The sequence below is a fragment of the Ranitomeya imitator genome, chromosome 2 (assembly GCF_032444005.1).
Source record: "Ranitomeya imitator isolate aRanImi1 chromosome 2, aRanImi1.pri, whole genome shotgun sequence".
Lineage (NCBI taxonomy): Eukaryota > Metazoa > Chordata > Amphibia > Anura > Dendrobatidae > Ranitomeya > Ranitomeya imitator.
Window position 1 is genome coordinate 24,434,622 of NC_091283.1, and position 20,555 is coordinate 24,455,176.

The 20,555-nt window shown below is 48.2% G+C and overlaps 1 protein-coding gene across 1 annotated transcript in view; it reads left to right on the plus strand.

Moving 5' to 3' along the window:
- Window positions 1–257: 257 nt before the first annotated feature.
- LOC138661478 (RNA-binding protein Nova-2-like) overlaps window positions 258–20,555 on the plus strand; it is a 61,128-nt gene continuing 40,830 nt past the window's right edge. Inside the window, exon 1 of the mRNA XM_069746188.1 lies at window positions 258–803. Within this exon, the coding sequence (XP_069602289.1) occupies window positions 653–803 (151 nt within the window). The 5' untranslated portion in view covers window positions 258–652. The remainder of the gene's footprint in view (window positions 804–20,555) is intronic.

Consider the following 20,555-nt stretch of genomic DNA (forward strand, 5'->3'; position numbering starts at 1 on the left):
CCGGATTTTGACCCCCCACAGACTATGACTATTGGGTAGGCCTGGGCGCAGTAGTCCCACTGCCGCATGCTGCCCGGCCTCATCCTCGGCCTTGGTGGAGGATGCACTTGCTGTTTTATCCTCATCCTTAGAATAAAGCCTGGAGAACATCTGCCTATCAGGGGCCGGGGGTGTGTGGAGAGAGGGCAGCTCCCGTCCAATTCCAGGCTCAGCATCCTGACGTCAGCCCCTGGCCCTCTGCTCCCAGCTCCTTCTATAGAGATGCTAATTCTGTGCCTCGTACAGGACTGATCCCCTCATCCCAATTCCAGAATCTGATCAGACTGAACCCCCCAAATCTTGCTTCCCCTCTTCATTGCGGCCCCCTCCCCCTCTCATCCTCTTCTCCGTATAAACCCTCTCACATCCCATTTCCTTCCTCCCTTTGTCTTTTCCATCCCTGATTTTTTTTTGTCCTCAGCTGTGGGGGAGGGATAATATGAAATGAAGAAACAGCAATAAGAGAGGCAGGGAGGACACACACCGGGGGCTCCAACATCATCACAGCCCAGGAGACCTTCTACATTAATGGCACTGTGAGACCCCCACCGCCCCACACTCAGCTCTCCAGCCTTCTAGTCTCTATTCCTCAGTTGCTGCCTCTAGGGCCACAATGGCTGGAGGGTCTCTCCATCAGAACGCTCCTTATCCTCCTGCACAGCAGCAGCAAAACCCACAGATGGAGACGGAGGCTTCAGATTCAAGGAAGAGACCCCTGGAGACCCCAACCGAGGCGTCCAGCACCAAGAGGTCCAACACAGCAGGTCAGTCCAGATATGTGGTATTATACGACAACACGATCATGAGGTCTATTTTTCTCGGTGGCTGCTGGGCTTCAAGGAGAACCTCAGCTCTATGGTGATGATTGTACGTCGGGCGGCTTTGACCCGATGACATTGATCTTTGTTCGCTCTACATGGGGGAGTTTTGACCCAATGGAGATGTTGAGGATTGAGTTCAGGATCTGCATTTTCCTTCTGTCATTTTGCTGCTGATCCTCGGTAGAACGTCATGGACAGGATGGTGCAACCTCCTCCATGTCATCTCCATTCATTAACCCTTCCATTGTCTGCAGACTGTGGACCCTCGGGCTTTTGTGTCCTTTGTCAATTCCACTAATTCCACCACAACATTTCATTTTCTTGAAGTCTGTTTTTGGGGGGAATCACTGAAATCTGAACATCCAGAGACTGGGGATCAGGATATTTTGAAAAGAAATCTCCTGGGTTGCACATTGAGCCTCTTAAAGCCCCCATTTTTCGAAACACAGAGGATCATATGGTGCTTGGCTCAGGCCTCCGAGTAGATGTTATAGTTCCTTATTCCACCAATATCTTCCTGCACACGGGGGGCAACAAAGGCAAGTGCCCATCAACAGAATAGATAGAAAGTAGCACGAACTCCAAACATCCAAACCTACAATGGACCGATGGGAGGAAGCGCGTGGAATATTAGTAGATATGGATGCCAAGGCCTGACTAGAGCAGGCCTGGGTAAGAACCTTGCCCTGAAACCAAAGATGTGATGGCAGAGTGCCTATTGCATCTCAGGAGTTAACCCCCTGTGATTGTGACGATATAGGAAAATCGATCAGCGCTCATTTTCCCATCACAATAATGGGTTGTACTCCATCACTATTGTTTACACGAGGGATCTGCTCCCGACCAAGATAATTTTTGTGCCCACATAAAAGAAGCGATCAACGACTAAAGAGCTTTTTCTTTGTCGATTGCCTGGCAGTTTACATTGGGAAATGATAGGGAATTAACATTTGAATGATCGTCGCCCTACGCAAAAGGCCCTTTGTATGATTAGGTCACATAGTCCTTCTCAGTGTCATCTTTTGGGGGCACCTGTTACAACTCCATCATGGGGGCAGATTTCTGAAGCTGCCTAAAAGCAACCCTGTCTTTTTTGCTCATAGCAACCAATCACAGAGCAGCTTTCATTTGTCAAGAGCAAAATATGAAATGAAAGCTGCGCTGTGATTGGTTGCTATGGGCAACAGAGGCCATTTTTCTTTTTAGACAGTTTCATAAATCTGCCCACACATGAAGAATGTGATCTAGACAAGGTTACCGCTGAGACGGAATAATGAGACATATTCTGTATATATTGACGTCACTGGCACAGACGTGGACAGCAGGGACAAATCACTGCTGATGGCTGAACGACTGTCATGGCTGGGGGGGGCGATATTCTAAACCCCCTGCCTTGGACACAAAGAGAGCTTGTCCCGCCTCTGCTGTGACGACTTGTTTTTTTTCCTTGGTGGGGATTTGCTTCCTTTCAGTGATGACAGAGAGGACAGATGTAGTAGACGCCATAGAAAAGCAATATTTTTCTGGAGATCTTCGGCAGATCCAGCTTATTTTAGTAGCATCTGCCGTTAATTTTATGTGCACGGCCATTATAGACTCCATATTATCAGCAGCTCTCACCACGGTCAGCCGGATTTGTGAACAGCTCGTGTGTATGGTTAGCGATAGTGTCATGCACAATCGCTGATACACGGCGTATAGCTGTCTGTCCAGCTGACACCTGTCTCTCCAGACTCCCACATACACCTGAACACTGGGCTCAGCTCAGCCTACATGTCAGGAGAGGGGAAAAATGCTATCAGACCATTTCAGACCCCTCTGTCCTCTTCCAAACTCCTCTGGCCTCTCCATACTCCTCTGTTCTTCTCCAGACCCCTTTGCCCCCTCCAAGGTCCTCTGTCCTTCCAAAGCCCTCTATCCTCCTCCAGACACCTTTGTTCCCTTGTTTCCTCTTTTCGCTCTAGACCCCTCAATCTCCTCTAGATTCTTCTGTCATCCTCCAGACTCCACTGCCCCTTTACTCCCTCCAAACTACTGTTGACAGCCCAAACCCTCTATCCTCTGCCACACTCCTCTGTCACCTCCAAACTCCTCTGTCCTTCTCCAAACTCCTCTATCCCTTCCAGTTCAATCTGTCCCCACCAGACCCCATTGTCCTCATTGAGACCCCTTTGAACCCTCCAAGGTCCTCTGTCCTTCCAAAGCCCTCTATCTTCCTCCAGACACCTCTGTTCCCTCCAGACTTTCTTTTCCTCTCTAGATGCCTCAGTCCCTTCAAGATTCTTCTGTCATCCACCAGACTCCTCTGTCCCTGACAGACCCTTCTGTCCCTGACAGACACCTTTACTCCCTGTAAACTACTGTTTACGGCCAAACCCATCTATCCTCTTCCACACTCCTCTGTCACCTCCAAACTCCTCTGTCCTCTCCAGACCCTCTGTCCTCCTCCAAACTACTCTATCTCTTCCAGGTCCATCTGTCCCTACCAGACCATACTGTACCCCTTCAGACCCGTCTGTCCCTTCCAGATTTCTCTGTCATCTCCAGACCCCTCTTTCCCGTCACACTCCTCTAGCCAGCATACCTAAATACAGTACAGTACTAACAGCCACCTTAATTCTAGTACACAGGACTTCTCAACCATACTTCTAATCATCATTTGAGAACATTTATAGGGCCAGATTTCTGGCTATAACGAGTGCTGACAAGTCAATTACCGCTAGGCTAGGAGCCTTATTTACATGGGCCGATGCAAACTATATGGGAACAATCATTAATAAGAACATTCAATCCGCAAACGAGCTTGTTTTTTGGTTGACTGCAGCCCTTTCTAAAACGCCTGTGTTATAAAGGTATAAAGGTAGGAGCAATGAACACTCGAGAAAAAGAAGACTGAATGGGACACAGGTGTCTGGAAAGAATAGAGAGGTCTTCAGATGTTGTGAGAGGTATGGGGGGGAATAAAAGAATCTGAAAAGGACAGATGAGTTCTGGGAGGAAAGAGGTGTCTGGAGATATTAGAGGAGCATGGATTAGACAGAGGGTTCTCGAAAGGACAAATAAGTCTGGGTATCTGTAAGGGAATAGATGGGTTTGAAGGAATAAACGGGAGGCTGGATGGACAATAAGACTGATAAAGATGGGATAAAGGGATCTGAAGGTCACAAATAGGTATGAAAAATTCCAGTTGGACAGGAGGGGGCAAATGGGTTTATATAGGGCAGAAAAGTCTAGAGGGGAAAGAGGAGAGATTCTATATAGGACAGTGAAGTCAGGCGAGGATAGTGGCATGCGAACTGAGAATGAGAAAAATGCATTGACCTCCTGAACACACAGAAAATATTTTTTTTATATTTCCTGCAGTCATTTTTGGAAATCTCTAATGTTTGATCACCTGCAGTCATCTCTAGTCTTGTGCAGTGTGTGGCCACCTTCAGTCATCTTTGGTTATCTGTAGCATCCATCTTCATAGTGTCATCTCTGATCATCTCTGGTATCTAAACACCTGTAGTTATCTCTGGTATCTCTTTCCTCCACCCATCTGCAGTCATCTCTAATGTCCGGCTATCTGCTGTCATCTCTGTTCATGTCTTGTTTCCAGACTTCTGCAGTCATCTCTGGTCTTTTCTGGTCTCTGTGGTGTTTGGGCACCCGCAGTTATCTCTATTATTTGGCTACCTGCTGCCATCTCTGTTCATGTCTAGTTTCTGACCATCCACAGTGTAGACATTTGTCGTCATCTAAATTGTCTGACCATGAGCAATCATCTCTGGTCATATCTAGTTTCTGGCCACCAGCATTTATCTCTGGTCATATGTGGACATCCATAGTGTCTGGCCATCAGCAGTTCACATTCTGTTATGATCTATAGGTCAGGGTGAGCAATATAGACCAAAAGATATGGCACAGTATTCAGGATTTGCATGACAGAACATGGAAAGGTATGCTGGAAGGCAGGCAGACAAATGGAGCAGGAAACAACAGAAGACATTGCTAGGAGTGGCATCATACACAGAAACTGTAGATGTATAGTCAGTCCAGGACATGCAGCAAACAAATTATTAATGGCAGAGTTCTATGCTATCAGTAGACAGATGGTCAAATGGCAGACAAATACAATAATCAAACAAGTTGTTAACCGCAGGCAATAGTGATGAACAAGCAAACTGAATACTTGCTTGAAGAAAAGATTACAAATTATTGCAGCAGCACAATAGTGTGAACAGCACCAGTAAAGGTACCATCACACATAAAGATATCGTTAACGATATCGTTGCTTTTTGTGACGTAGCAACGATATCGTTAAAGAAATCGTTATGTGTGACAGCGACCAACGATCAGGCCCCTGCTGGGAGATCTGAAGACACAAAAGAGAATAGTAAAACCAAAAACACTCAGTTTGAAAAAATGTTGCAGTAATCCGCAAGTGCTAGTAAAAGATGTAAAAAACAGGGTATTTGGTTGATACGTTTTTTGCAAAAAATGTATACTAAGCTGCTCTACCAATCTTCACGGTATACCCTTATCAGAGCAGTCCTAACTAATGTATGCAATCCCTATCTGATGTATTTAAAAACCTGATCATCTGTATATAACCTGTGTGAACAGGGTTCAGAGAGGAAAAATCCATGTGTGCATACAGGGTAGAACAGCTTTTGTGCAGATAGCCCAAGAGGAGTGGTGGAACTCCCCAGTCTTGTAGACACAAGAGAACAATTATGGAAACAGGAACACATGGGCTACTTGCACAGTGAACAAGTCTGTATGATCATGTTCACACACCACCAAGAAACCTGAAGACACAAAAGAGAATAGTAAAACCAAAAACACTCAGTTTGAAAAAATGTTGCAGTAATCCGCAAGTGCTAGTAAAAGATGTAAAAAACAGGGTATTTGGTTGATACGTTTTTTGCAAAAAATGTATACTAAGCTGCTCTACCAATCTTCACGGTATACCCTTATCAGAGCAGTCCTAACTAATGTATGCAATCCCTATCTGATGTATTTAAAAACCTGATTATCTGTATATAATCTGTGTGAACAGGGTTCAGAGAGGAAAAATCCATGTGTGCATACAGGGTAGAACAGCTTTTGTGCAGATAGCCCAAGAGGAGTGGTGGAACTCCCCAGTCTTGTAGACACAAGAGAACAATTATGGAAACAGGAACACATGGGCTACTTGCACAGTGAACAAGTCTGTATGATCATGTTCACACACCACCAAGAAACCTGAAGACACAAAAGAGAATAGTAAAACCAAAAACACTCAGTTTGAAAAAATGTTGCAGTAATCCGCAAGTGCTAGTAAAAGATGTAAAAAACAGGGTATTTGGTTGATACGTTTTTTGCAAAAAATGTATACTAAGCTGCTCTACCAATCTTCACGGTATACCCTTATCAGAGCAGTCCTAACTAATGTATGCAATCCCTATCTGATGTATTTAAAAACCTGATCATCTGTATATAACCTGTGTGAACAGGGTTCAGAGAGGAAAAATCCATGTGTGCATACAGGGTAGAACAGCGCCTCGACGCTTGCGCCCAAAAAACGCATGCATCACAAAACGCAACAAAACGCATGTCCATGTGCCCCCCATGTTAAATATAGGGGCGCATGCGTCGCCGCGGTTGCGCCCGACGCACCGCAAATGTGAACGTAGCCTAACAGGTTCTTAGGTTATTTGTTATTTACGAAGAAACTCTCATTTAGCAGCTTCATGTCTGTAAAGAAATAGGACTTGCACATCTGTTACCCTATAATCATTTAAAGGTATTTTATGGCAGATAAAATGTCTCCTGGACTGGAGGCAAAGAAATTCCAAACACGAACATCTACGGCAGGAAATGGCTTGCCTGTTACTTCCCGTCCCCGGTCCAGGCTTCATGCTGTAGAGAATAATGATGTACTTCTCCTCTAACTACCTAACGCCTTTGTTCCTTTCTCATCATGCTCAACATTCCTCTGTGCGCTGACAACCATCTACGTGGTTCTTCTCCTTGTATTTCGCCTTGTATCCCTTCACTTTGAACCTTTTGTTTGGAGTAAAAAATATTCTCATGTTAAAAAAATATTTCATCAAATTATAACTCATTAATTTAAAACATTTTCATCATTACTATGCATTATAAATTAAAAATTATTGCAATTTTATGTTGTGCTAACCATAACTTTTCTGTGAAATCTATATCTAAGCATAACAATACCTCTAACCTCAACCACCACCGCTCTAAGCCGGTCTCTAACAATAACCTTAGCACTAAACCCAACCGTAACCAAAACCAGAGCTCTAAAACCAAGCCTTTCTCCAATTCTAGCCTTAATCGTAACCTTAGCTCTAACCCAAAAGTAGCACACGGAAGTTTCCCTACACAGTTTGGCAATATTCCCACTAATTAGACATGTAATACTGGGAAGTGACACTTTACTATGACTAGGAGGATGTGAATAATAAATTGCCAGTTAATTTCATGGATATTTACTAAAACAAACTTAGCAGCAGAACCAAAAGAATAGACAAAAAATTACAAATATTTCTACATATTTCACCACTCTGGACAGATTCTCTATATATTACACCGTACAGGAGAGCTGACAGATCCTCTATATCCTGCACCACACAAGTCACGTAACCACAAGTATGCGATCTGGATACATGCGTTCATGTGCCAGGTGTGTTGGCTTATTGTATAGAGGATCTGTCAGCTCTCCTGTGTGGTGTAGTATATATAGGATCTGTCAGCTCTCCTGTGTGGTGTAGTATATATAGGATCTGTCAGCTCTCCTGTGTGGTGTAGTATATATAGGATCTGTCAGCTCTCCTGTGTGGTGTAGAATATATAGGATCTGTCAGCTTTCCTGTGTGCTGTAGTATATAGAGGATCTGTCAGCTCTCCTGTGTGGTGTAGTATATAGAGGATCTGTCAGCTCTCCTGTGTGGTGTAGTATATAGAGGATCTGTCAGCTCTCCTGTGTGGTGTAGTATATAGAGGATCTGTCAGCTCTCCTGTGTGGTGTAGTATATAGAGGATCTGTCAGCTCTCCTGTGTGGTGTAGTATATAGAGGATCTGTCAGCTCTCCTGTGTGGTGTAGTATATAGAGGATCTGTCAGCTCTCCTGTGTGGTGTAGTATATAGAGGATCTGTCAGCTCTCCTTGTGGTGTACTATATAGAGGATCTGTCAGCTCTCCTGTGTGGTGTAGTATATAGAGGATCTGTCAGCTCTCCTGTGTGGTGTAGTATATAGAGGATCTGTCAGCTCTCCTGTGTGGTGTAGTATATAGAGGATCTGTCAGCTCTCCTGTGTGGTGTAGTATATAGAGGATCTGTCAGCTCTCCTGTGTGGTGTAGTATATAGAGGATCTGTCAGCTCTCCTGTGTGGTGTAGTATATAGAGGATCTGTCAGCTCTCCTGTGTGGTGTAGTATTTAGAGGATCTGTCAGCTCTCCTGTGTGGTGTAGTATATAGACGATCTATCAGCTCTACTGTGTAGTGTAGTTGGAGCGCCCCCAGACACAGGGCCACGGGTTCTCGATACCGGGCCCCTCAGTCTCTGTATTGGGGTCGTCACGGTGGCTAGACCCGGTCCGTGACCCTGCTAAGGGGTGCCCAATGAAAGGTGATGGTTTGGTGCGTGGTGCGAGGCGCGATGAATAACAAGGACACAGGGTTGCAGTCTCTTTACCTCTTTACTGAAGGCTTTGGGATCCGCAATCCAGAGCACTCCTAATAGGGCTGGCTGAGACCGGCCGGTCCGAAGGCACATCCAGAGTTTCCTTTGCAGGTGGAAATCAGTGCCTACCCACTAGCGCCTGTGTGTTGTAGTCCTTCCCTGCTGAGCACCAAGGGATAGTCCTCACAACTGTTGTGTGTGTTAGTTGTTCTTTCTCTCTCTCTTCGTCCCCCAGATGATATGGTTAGGACGCACCCGTATGACGGGTAGGCCTGGAGTTATTCTGGGACCCTAGAGACGCCCCTCTCCCACAGTTGCCTCCCTTGTCTGCTTAGGTGATTTAGGTGAGACAGCCAACCTATAATTAACTGTCCTGCCGTGTTGAAGTAATGCGTAAAGTCTCTTACTTTCTCGGTGCTCCGGCCACCGCTATGCGCCTCAGAAGGATGTTGCCTCAGTCTCACGGCACGACTCCTACTGGCTCTATCTCTTTTACACTGTGATCCCGCTTCTCACTTCTCCACAATCAACTTCGCTTCGTGTCCTTTCTTAGAATACCGCCGCAAGGTAGTGCAGGCGCGGCTCCGTTACGATCTGTTCTCTTTCTAGACCGCTGTCAGGATCCCACCCATAACAGGTCCTCTCCCGAACTCTCCCGGGCTCTTTCTGTCTAACTTCCTGTCCAACCCCCAGTTTTACCAGAGTGTGAAGAGTGGCCTACTAGATAGAACCACTCCCCCTGGTGGCCGGAGTGTGAAGTGTCATGTGTGTTTGTGATACCTGGTCAGAACTCCTTTAGTGCCATCTGACGTACCATCACTCCCCTTAGTGGCAGAGTGTCATACTGCAACGACCAGATCTCTGGGGCGCTGCACTCCCCCCCCGGTTAAATCCAGTACTCCTGGACTGGGAAGAAGAAGAACAACAATACATGTTAACATAAAACATATAAAATTTGTGAAACATTATGAACAAATTAACATAACAGTACTTCCCTTTATGGGAGGTGAAGACGCTTGAACGTTGCAAAAGTTTGGTAACACACACAGTTCATGACTCTCAGTTCAGTTGGGTGCCACGTTAAAGCAGCAGGGACCCCGGGTAAACAAAGGGGCCCCTGTGAAGTTTTTGGAGCAATTCACTGTCCATTACTCCGTTGTCCATTTTTAAACTTGTAACAAAGATATTTACACAAACAATAGCACTTATCATTAGTATCTCCAAGCTTTGTAGCGAAGGGGAGTCTGATTCTGGGTGCTACGTGTGGACCTCCGCAGTGCAGGGGCTGTTATGGGCCTAACAGGGCCCACTAAGTTTGCTATCGCTGGTGTAGTGCACTGTCTTCTAGCTACACTCCTAGTGAGTCTGGGCAGTACTGGCACGTTGGAGTTCTCAGAACCGCTACTACTACCGATGGGCATGGCAGATTCACCATTAGCGGAGGGAAGACTTGCCGGTTCAGCAGTTGGCATGGCATCTTCTGGTGAGGTCTGTTGTGTTGGCGGATCGGGATGACCTGGCTGCACATCTAGTTCTGGCGGGGTCAGTTGGCGAAACGTCAGGACAGGTACCACGATGGCCTGATTTATATGCGTCCAAGACTGGGGAAAGTTGCCAAGAACAGTGTGTATCATCTTTTCTCCTTCCGAGGCCGGAGTCATCCCAGGGTTGGCTTCCCCATCTCTCAGTTTATCAGGGCATATTTTAAGGTGGTCCCTGGATATTGCCGTTGAGGTTTCCCCTCCATCTTTGCTGATGAGACAGACCTTTGTATTGTCGAAATCAGATGGCAGAATGGTATATGGTTCCGCTTCCCATTGGTCATCCAGCTTGTGTAGCCTCCTCTTCCGTTTGAGTACTTGCTCTCCAGGGGGCAAGGGAGCCGCAGGGGCATGCTGGTTGTAGTCCCTTTCTTGTTTCTGTCTGGCTTGGGCAAGGCTTCTTTCCACACATTCCTGTACTTTGCGGTACTTTTGCTGCCTCTCCGTATCCCAATCCGCATCGGGCGAGATATCTTCGGGGGTCAGGACCCCCATGTCCAGGTCCACAGGTAACTTACTAGACCTCCCTCGCATCAGGTATGCTGGGGTGCAATTGGTGGAATTCACTGGGATGTGGTTGTACATATCCACCAGGTCTGACAACTTTGTGGGCCACAAGTTCCGTTCCTCCACAGGTAAGGTCTTCAGCAAGTCGGTCACTACCTGGTTCATCTTCTCACACATCCCGTTGGTTTGTGGATGGTACGGCGTGGTTCTGATCTTCTTACACCCGTACAGATCACAGAACTCCTGGAACACCTCCGCCTCAAATGCTGGCCCCTGATTGGTTAGTACCTTCTCCGGGTACCCATGGGGTCTACAGAAGTACTGCTGGAAGGTTTTGGCAGCTGTCCTAGCCGTTAGATCCTTGACCGGCACGACTACCAGGAATCTGGAGTAGTGGTCCACGATGGTGAGAGCGTAGGTATAGCCTGACCGGCTGGGCGTTAACTTCACGTGGTCTAACGCAACCAACTCGAGCGGTCGTTTGGTGATGATGGGTTGCAAGGGCGCCCGTTGGCTGTCACGATCCTTCCTGCGTAGGCTACAGGGGCCACACTCTCGACACCACTTCTCAATGGCTTTCTTCATGCCAATCCAGTAGAATCTCCCACGGAGTAGCCTCTCCAGCTTCTTCCATCCGAAGTGCCCCGTCCCATCGTGGTATGCCCCCAGGACCACGGGCACATCTTGTCTTGGGACCACAATCTGCCACACCAATTCATGAGTGCGTGGGTCGATGTTCCTCCGGCACAGCTTTCCATCGTGAATAAACAGCTTGCTCCTCTCCTTCCACAGCTGTAATGTCTCCGGTGGATCATCCGGGCCGGGATGCAATCCTGCCTGCGTCAGGAGCTCTTTCACCCGACGGACCGCAGGGTCACCATCCTGGTTCTCTGCCCACCCATGATGGGGCAGGGGGTTCAACGGGGCGCCCTGTTTACTCTTGCGCCTATTCTCCACCTGATGAGAACACTGAGTCGCCTTGGGGCGATGGAAAGCGGGCAGTTCCACCTCTTCAAATGCTTCTGGGTCTTCCTCCGTTTCGGGCAAGTGAGGCATGCGTGACAATGCATCGGCATTCGCATTCTTGTGCCCAGCCCGGTATTTGATGGTGAAGTCGTAGTTGGACAACCAGGCCATCCACCGCTGCTCCAGGGCACCGAGTTTTGCTGTGTCCAAGTGCGTTAATGGGTTATTATCCGTGAAGGCAGTGAATTTCGCGGAGGCCAGGTAGTGCTTGAACCTCTCTGTCACGGCCCAAATGACGGCGAGGAACTCCAGCTTAAAGGAACTGTAGTTGTCAGGGTTCCTTTCAGTGGGGCGAAGTTCCTGCTGGCATAAGCGATTACTCTCTTTTTATCCTTCTGGACTTGGGATAGCACGGCTCCCAGTCCCACATTGCTGGCATCCGTATACAATACAAATGGCTGGTCGTACTCAGGGTGAGCCAGCACCTCTTCTCCCGTCAGCGCCGACTTTAAGCAGGTGAACGATTCTTCCAGTTCATCGTTCCAGTCGAATGGGGCATTTTTGCCCTTGGGTTTCTTGGACTGGCCCACCAACAGGTCTTGCAATGGCGCGGCCTTCTTGGTGAAGTCCTTGATAAACCTCTGGTAGTAACCCACCAACCCGAGGAATTGCCGGACTTCATGGAGGTTACCGGGCTGCGGCCAGTCCTTGATCACCGTGACTTTGTCAGGGTCTGGGGCCACTCCTTCGACACTCACCACATGGCCCAGGTACTGCACTTTGGGTTTCAGCAGATGGCATTTGGACGGTTTCACCTTTAAGCCAAAATTGGGCAGAGCTTCAAACACCTCGGCCAGGTGCTTCAAGTGGTCTTCATAGGTCTTCGAGAAGACAATGACATCGTCCAGATATAGCAACACGGTTTCAAAGTTCTTATGCCCCAGACAGCACTCCATCATCCTCTGGAACGTTGCCGGAGCATTACACAATCCGAAAGGCATGTAGTTGAACTCGCAGAGGCCCATCGGTGTCGTGAAGGCCGTCTTTTCCTTGTCTGCCTCCGCCTCAGGAACCTGCCAGTACCCACTGGTAAGATCTAAGGTAGAAAAGTAGCTAGCGGACTTTAAGGCAGCCAAGGACTCCTCTATCCTGGGTAGGGTATATGCATCCTTATGTGTAATGCGGTTTAGTTGCCTATAATCCACACACATCCTCATGGTGCCATCTTTCTTCTTAACGAGAACTAATGGGGCTTCCCAGGGGCTACAGCTGTCCCTCACTACCCCAGCCTCTTCCATCTCTCGCAACATGTCCTTGGCGCACTGATAATGAGCTGGGGGCACAGGACGGTACCTCTCTTTTATGGGCGGGTGATCTCCTGTGGGGATGTGATGTTGAATCCCTTTTACCTGCCCGAAATCTAGAGGGTGCTTGCTGAATACCCGCTCATACTCATGAACCACCTTGTAGGCCTCTTGTTTCTGGTGAGACGGGGTAGAGTCAATGCCCACATGCAATTCCCGGCACCAATCTTTTGACTGTCCTGCATAGCCATTGTCCTCCGCCGGCTCGAACGGAACCAAGGGCCCAGGTGCCTGTATTACATTATTACTAACAGTGAACAGCTTGGCAAGTGTGGCGTATGTGGTAAAGTGGACTTCTTCCTCCCCACAGTTAAGGACGCGTACTGGCACCCTCCCTTGGCGGACATCGACCACCCCTCTGGCTGTCAGGAGAGTAGGCCTTTTATCTGAATACACCGGCTCTATCAGGGCCTGATAGGGGTAAAAATTAAGGCCTATGGCTGCCCGACACCATATTAACATTTCACTCCTGGGGGGTATCGCAATGGGGTTTGAATCACTCACTGTGACCTGGCCAATTTTACCACCAGTCAACTCCACCTGCTGTCTCTGCATCAGAGCTCTGATCTCTTTCTGCAAGGCACACTGTTCGCTGTAACCAGCTGTTTCGGCTACCTGCTGCAACAAGACAATAACTTCTGCAAGACAATTTTCTATAACATTAGTACCGATAGTCATCATGGGGTTACATTCACGTCGATCAATATCAACAATAACAATGCCCTGGGCCTCCAATTCTACCCGCCCCACGTTGATGGTGACCTCCTTATACCCCACTTGTGGCAGTGGCTGACCATTACTAGCTATGATGGTGAAATCGTCATCAGGGCCACGGGTAATGTCGGTGTCCTCCCAATAGCGTTTATAGAGGACGTAGGGCATAGTCGTCACCTGGGAACCGGTGTCCAACAGAGCGTTCATGGGGATACCGTCGATCACGATGGGGAAAACTGGTCGCCCTCCAACGTATTTGGCTCTCCAATGTTGCGGGCCTGATCGTCCTATTCCTGGGGGTTGGCCCTTTGCCCCAGGGGTTGCTCGTTTAAAGGACAGTACCTTGCAAGATGGCCCATTTGGTGGCAGCGGCGGCAAATCGGTCGTCCATCCCGATGGAAGCGATCGTCGTCTCGGCCTCTGGTCGACGGGATCCTCCTCTGTCGCTGCCAGGGGACATCCTCCGGTCTGGAAGCCAGCTGGATCTTCTCCTTGGGGACCTCCTGTAGGGACTGGACGGTCCGGGCTAGGGCAGCAACGCTCTTGGTCAGCTCTTGCATCTGGAGGCGTAGTGCTGCAGGGGAGTCGTCATCCAGAGTCTGGGCATCGGCCTCAGCAGAGACGGGTGTTTCTGGTGCCACCTCCTGGTGGTACGTGAGGGATTGATGCCTGGGGAGTACAGCACGGCTGGGCTGTCGCTCTGGGAGCGCTTGGATGGCTTTATCTTTGAATTGCGCAAAGGTCAGGTCTGGGTTCTGCATGGCTAAGAAATATAACTGAGCCCTTTGATTACTGCACAGGAGCCCCTCGATGAACCGCTCTTTCAGGAGTTTATCTTCATCTTCATCTTGCATGCTGCTGGGGTCACTCTGCTTGATGGCCCGCAGTGCCTCCTGAAGATTGAGGGCATAGTCCTGTAAGCTATCCTGCGGCCTCTGCTTGCACCCATAGAATGTCAATTTAATTTCCGTAGCGGTGCGGGTGTCAAAGGTGGTTTTTAGCTTTGCAGGACCTGCTGTGCAGTTTTCTTATCCGCGGCGGGCCAGGACTTCGCTTCTCTCAAAGCCACGCCAAAGAGCTGTCCAGTTATCATATGAACCTTCTGAGGCTCTGTCAGGGGATAAAACTCGAGCAGGCTGCAAATCCCCTCTTTAAAGTCAGTGAACGAGTGGGCTTCTCCGGAGTATCGCGGGAGCCAGGTGGCTCCTGGTAGGTACGGCATGGAGAAGGGCATTATGGCTGTTGTGGCTGCAGCAGTGTCCAGCTGGCCGATGGGAGTGGCAGGCCCCGCGGCTTCCGGCGGTGGTACCAGGCCCGCGGCTGCGTCTACTACGGGGTCTGGAAGTGCCCCCGCGGCTGTGGCCGCCGCTTCTCCTGGATCTGACATGGCCGTTCCTCCTTCCTGCTAAACCCCCCCCCGGGGTCGGAGTTCCACTTTTGTAATCGGCACTTCACAGCGCCTTTTCGTTCCATGCTCTTTTCGGCCGGCTCCGCCCATGAAACAATGGTTCCTCCCCTCGCGCCACACTCGGTGCGGCAATGGCGGATTTTGGCGGCAATTAGCAATACACAGTCTTTGCAAGGGATCACAGTTCAAGTACAATTCAACACAGTTCCAAGGCACACATGACCTGATTCTTTCAGGTTTAAGTAGATCCTGTTCGTGACGCCAAGTTGGAGCGCCCCCAGACACAGGGCCACGGGTTCTTGATACCGGGCCCCTCAGTCTCTGTATTGGGGTCGTCACGGTGGCTAGACCCGGTCCGTGACCCTGCTAAGGGGTGCCCAATGAAAGGTGATGGTTTGGTCAGCTCTCCTGTGTGGTGTAGTATATAGAGGATCTGTCAGCTCTCCTGTGTGGTGTAGTATATAGAGGATCTGTCAGCTCTCCTGTGTGGTGTAGTATATAGAGGATCTGTCAGCTCTCCTGTGTGGTGTAGTATATAGAGGATCTGTCAGCTCTCCTGTGTGGTGTAGTATTTAGAGGATCTGTCACCTCTCCTGTGTGGTGTAGTATATAGACGATCTATCAGCTCTACTGTGTAGTGTAGTTGGAGCGCCCCCAGACACAGGGCCACGGGTTCTCGATACCGGGCCCCTCAGTCTCTGTATTGGGGTCGTCACGGTGGCTAGACCCGGTCCGTGACCCTGCTAAAGGGCGCCCAATGAAAGGTGATGGTGTGATGCGTGGTGCGAGGCGCGATGAATAACAAGGACACAGGGTTGCAGTCTCTTTACCTCTTTACTGAAGGCTTTGGGATCCGCAATCCAGAGCACTGCTAACAGGGCTGGCTGAGACCGGCCGGTCCGAAGGCACATCCAGAGTTTCCTTTGCAGGTGGAAATCAATGCCTACCCACTAGCGCCTGTGTGTTGTAGTCCTTCCCTGCTGAGCACCACGGGATAGTCCTCACAACTGTTGTGTCTGTGTTCGTTGTTCTTTCTCTCTCTCTTAGTCCCCCAGATGATATGGTTAGGACGCACCCGTATGACGGGTAGGCCTGGAGTTATTCTGGGACCCTAGAGACGCCCCTCTCCCACAGCTGCCTCCCTTGTCTGCTTAGGTGATTTAGGTGAGACAGCCAACCTATAATTAACTGTCCTGCCGTGTTGAAGTAATGCGTAAAGTCTCTTACTTTCTCGGTGCTCCGGCCACCGCTATGCGCCTCAGAAGGATGTTGCCTCGGTCTCATGGCACGACTCCTACTGGCTCTATCTCCTTTACACTGTGATCCTGCTTCTCACTTCTCCACAATCAACTTCGCTTCGTGTCCTTTCTTAGAATACCGCCGCAAGGTAGTGCAGGCGCGGCTCCGTAACGATCTGTTCTCTTTCTAGACCGCTGTCAGGATCCCACCCCTGACAGGTCCTCTCCCGAACTCTCCCGGGCTCTTTCTGTCTAACTTCCTGTCCAACCCCCAGTTTTACCAGAGTGTGAAGAGTGGCCTACTAGATAGAACCACTCCCCCTTGTGGCCGGAGTGTGAAGTGTCATGTGTGTTTGTGATCCCTGGTCAGAACTCCTTTAGTGCCATCAGACGTACCATCACTCCCCTTAGTGGCAGAGTGTCATACTGCAACGACCAGATCTCTGGGGCGCTGCATAGTATATATAGGATCTGTCAGCTCTCCCGTGTGTAGTATATAGAGGATCTGTCAGCTCTCCTTGTGGTGTAGAGTATAGAGGATCTGTCCTGTGTGGTGTAGAATATAGAGGATCTTTCAGCTCTCCTTGTGTAGAATATAGAGGATCTGTCAGCTCTCCATGTAGTGTAGAGTATAGAGGATCTGTCCTGTGTGGTGTAGAATATAGAGGATCTTTCAGCTCTCCTTGTGTAGTATATAGAGGATCTGTCAGCTCTCCTGTGTGGTGTAGTATATAGAGGATCTGTCAGCTCTCCTTGTGGTGTAGTATATAGAGAATCTGTCCTGTGTGGTGTAGTTTATAGAGGATCTGTCAGCTCTCCTGTGTGGTGCAGTATATAGAGGATCTGTCAGCTCTCCTGTGTGGTGTAGTATATAGAGGATCTGTCAGCTCTCCTGTGTGGTGTAGTATATAGAGGATCTGTCAGCTCTCCTGTGTGGTTGAGTATATAGAGGATCTGTCAGCTCTCCTGTGTGGTGTAGTATATAGAGGATCTGTCGGCTCTCCTGTGTGGTATAGTATATAGAGGATCTCTCAGCTCTTCTGTGTGGTGTAGTATATAGAGGATCTGTCCTGTGTCATGCAGTATATAGAGGATCTGTCAGCTCTCCTTTGTTGTGTAGTATATAGAGGATCTGTCAGCTCTCCTGTGTGGTGTAGTATACAGAGGATCTGTCCTGTGTCATACAGTATATAGAGGATCTGTCAGCTCTCCTTTGTGGTGTAGTATACAGAGGATCTGTCCTGTGTGGTGTAGTATATAGAGGATCTGTCAGCTCTCCTGTGTGGTGTAGTATATAGAGGATCTGTCAGCTCTCATGTTTGCTGTAGTATATAGAGGATCTGTCAGCTCTCCTGTGAGGTGTAGTATATGGAGGATCTGTCAGCACTCCCGTGTGGTGTAGTATATAGAGGATCTGTCAGCTCTCCTGTGTAGTGTAGTATATAGAGGATCTGTCGGCTCTCCTGTGTGGTATAGTATATAGAGGATCTCTCAGCTCTTCTGTGTGGTGTAGTATATAGAGGATCTGTCCTGTGTCATGCAGTATATAGAGGATCTGTCAGCTCTCCTTTGTTGTGTAGTATATAGAGGATCTGTCAGCTCTCCTGTGTGGTGTAGTATACAGAGGATCTGTCCTGTGTGGTGTAGTATATAGAGGATCTGTCAGCTCTCCTGTGTGGTGTAGTATATAGAGGATCTGTCAGCTCTCCTGTTTGCTGTAGTATATAGAGGATCTGTCAGCTCTCCTGTGTGGTATAGTATATAGAGGATCTGTCAGCTCTCCCTGTGGTGTAGAGTATAGAGGATCTGTCACCTCTCCTTGTGGTGTAGTATATAGAGGATCTGTCAGCTCTCCTGTGTGGTGTAGTATATAGAGGATCTGTCGGCTCTCCTGTGTGGTATAGTATATAGAGGATCTATCAGATCTCCTGTGTGGTATAGTATATAGAGGATCTGTCAGCTCTCCTGTGTGGTGTAGTATATAGAGGATCTGTCGGCTCTCCTGTGTGGTGTAGTATATAGAGGATCTGTCAGCTCTCCTGTGGTGTAGTATATAGAGGATCTATCAGCTCTCCTGTGTGGTATAGTATATAGAGGATCTGTCAGCTCTTCTGTGTGGTGTAGTATATAGAGGATCTGTCCTGTGTCATGCAGTATATAGAGGATCTGTCAGCTCTCCTGTGTTGTGTAGTATATAGAGGATCTGTCAGCTCTCCTGTGTGGTATAGTATATAGAGGATCTGTCAGTTCTCCTGTGTGGTGTAGTATATAGAGGATCTGTCCTGTGTAGTGTAGAATATAGAGGATCTGTCAGCTCTCCTGTGTGGTATAGTATATAGAGGATCTGTCAGCTCTCCTGTGTGGTATAGTATATAGAGGATCTGTCAGCTCTCTTGTGTGGTGTAGTATATAGAGGATCTGTCAGCTCTCCTGTGTGGTGCAGTATATAGAGGATCTGTCAGCTCTCCCGTGTGGTGTAGTATATAGAGGATCTGTTAGCTCTCCTGTGTGGTGTAGTATATAGAGGATCTGTCGGCTCTCCTGTGTAGTGTAGTATATAGAGGATCTCTCAGCTCTTCTATGTGGTGTAGTATATAGAGGATCTGTCAGCTCTCCTGTGTGGTATAGTATATAGAGGATCTGTCAGCTCTCCTGTGTGGTATAGTATATAGAGGATCTGTCAGCTCTCTTGTGTGGTGTTGTATATAGAGGATCTGTCAGCTCTCCTGTGTGGTGCAGTATATAGAGGATCTGTCAGCTCTCCCGTGTGGTGTAGTATATAGAGGATCTGTCGGCTCTCCTGTGTGGTGCAGTATATAGAGGATCTGTCAGCTCTCCCGTGTGGTATAGTATATAGAGGATCTGTCAGCTCTCCTGTGTGGTGCAGTATATAGAGGATCTGTCAGCTCTCCTGTGTGGTGTAGTATATAGAGGATCTGTCGGCTCTCCTGTGTGATGTAGTATATAGAGGATCTGTCAGCTCTCCTGTGTGGTGTAGTATATAGAGGATCTGTCGGCTCTCCTGTGTGGTGTAGTATATAGAGGATCTGTCAGCTCTCCTGTGTGGTGTGGTATGTAAAGGATCTGTCTGCTCTCCTGTGTGGTGTGGTATATAAAGGATCTGTCTGCTCTCCTGTATGGTGTAGTATATAGAGGATCTGTCAGCTCTCCTGTGTGGTGTGGTATATAAAGGATCTGTCTGCTCTCCTGTATGGTGTAGTATATAGAGGATCTATCAGCTCTCCTGTGTAGTGTAGTATATAGAGGATCTGTCGGCTCTCCTGTGTAGTGTAGTATATAGAGGATCTGTCGGCTCTCCTATGTAGTGTAGTATATAGAGGATCTGTCAGCTCTCCTGTGTGGTATAGTATATAGAAGATCTGTCAGCTCTCTTGTGTGGTGTTGTATATAGAGGATCTGTCAGCTCTCCTGTGTGGTATAGTATATAGAGGATCTGTCAGCTCTCTTGTGTGGTGTAGTATATAGAGGATCTGTCAGCTCTCCTGTGTGGTGCAGTATATAGAGGATCTGTCAGCTCTCCCGTGTGGTGTAGTATATAGAGGATCTGTTAGCTCTCCTGTGTGGTGTAGTATATAGAGGATCTGTCGGCTCTCCTGTGTGGTGTAGTATATAGAGGATCTCTCAGCTCTTCTATGTGGTGTAGTATATAGAGGATCTGTCAGCTCTCCTGTGTGGTATAGTATATAGAGGATCTGTCAGCTCTCTTGTGTGGTGTTGTATATAGAGGATCTGTCAGCTCTCCTGTGTGGTGCAGTATATAGAGGATCTGTCAGCTCTCCCGTGTGGTGTAGTATATAGAGGATCTGTCGGCTCTCCTGTGTGGTGCAGTATATAGAGGATCTGTCAGCTCTCCCGTGTGGTGTAGTATATAGAGGATCTGTCAGCTCTCCTGTGTGGTGCAGTATATAGAGGATCTGTCAGCTCTCCTGTGTGGTGTAGTATATAGAGGATCTGTCGGCTCTCCTGTGTGGTGTAGTATATAGAGGATCTGTCAGCTCTCCTGTGTGGTGTAGTATATAGAGGATCTGTCGGCTCTCATGTGTGGTGTAGTATATAGAGGATCTGTCAGCTCTCCTGTGTGGTGTGGTATATAAAGGATCTGTCTGCTCTCCTGTGTGGTGTGGTATATAAAGGATCTGTCTGCTCTCCTGTATGGTGTAGTATATAGAGGATCTGTCAGCTCTCCTGTGTGGTGTGGTATATAAAGGATCTGTCTGCTCTCCTGTATGGTGTAGTATATAGAGGATCTATCAGCTCTCCTGTG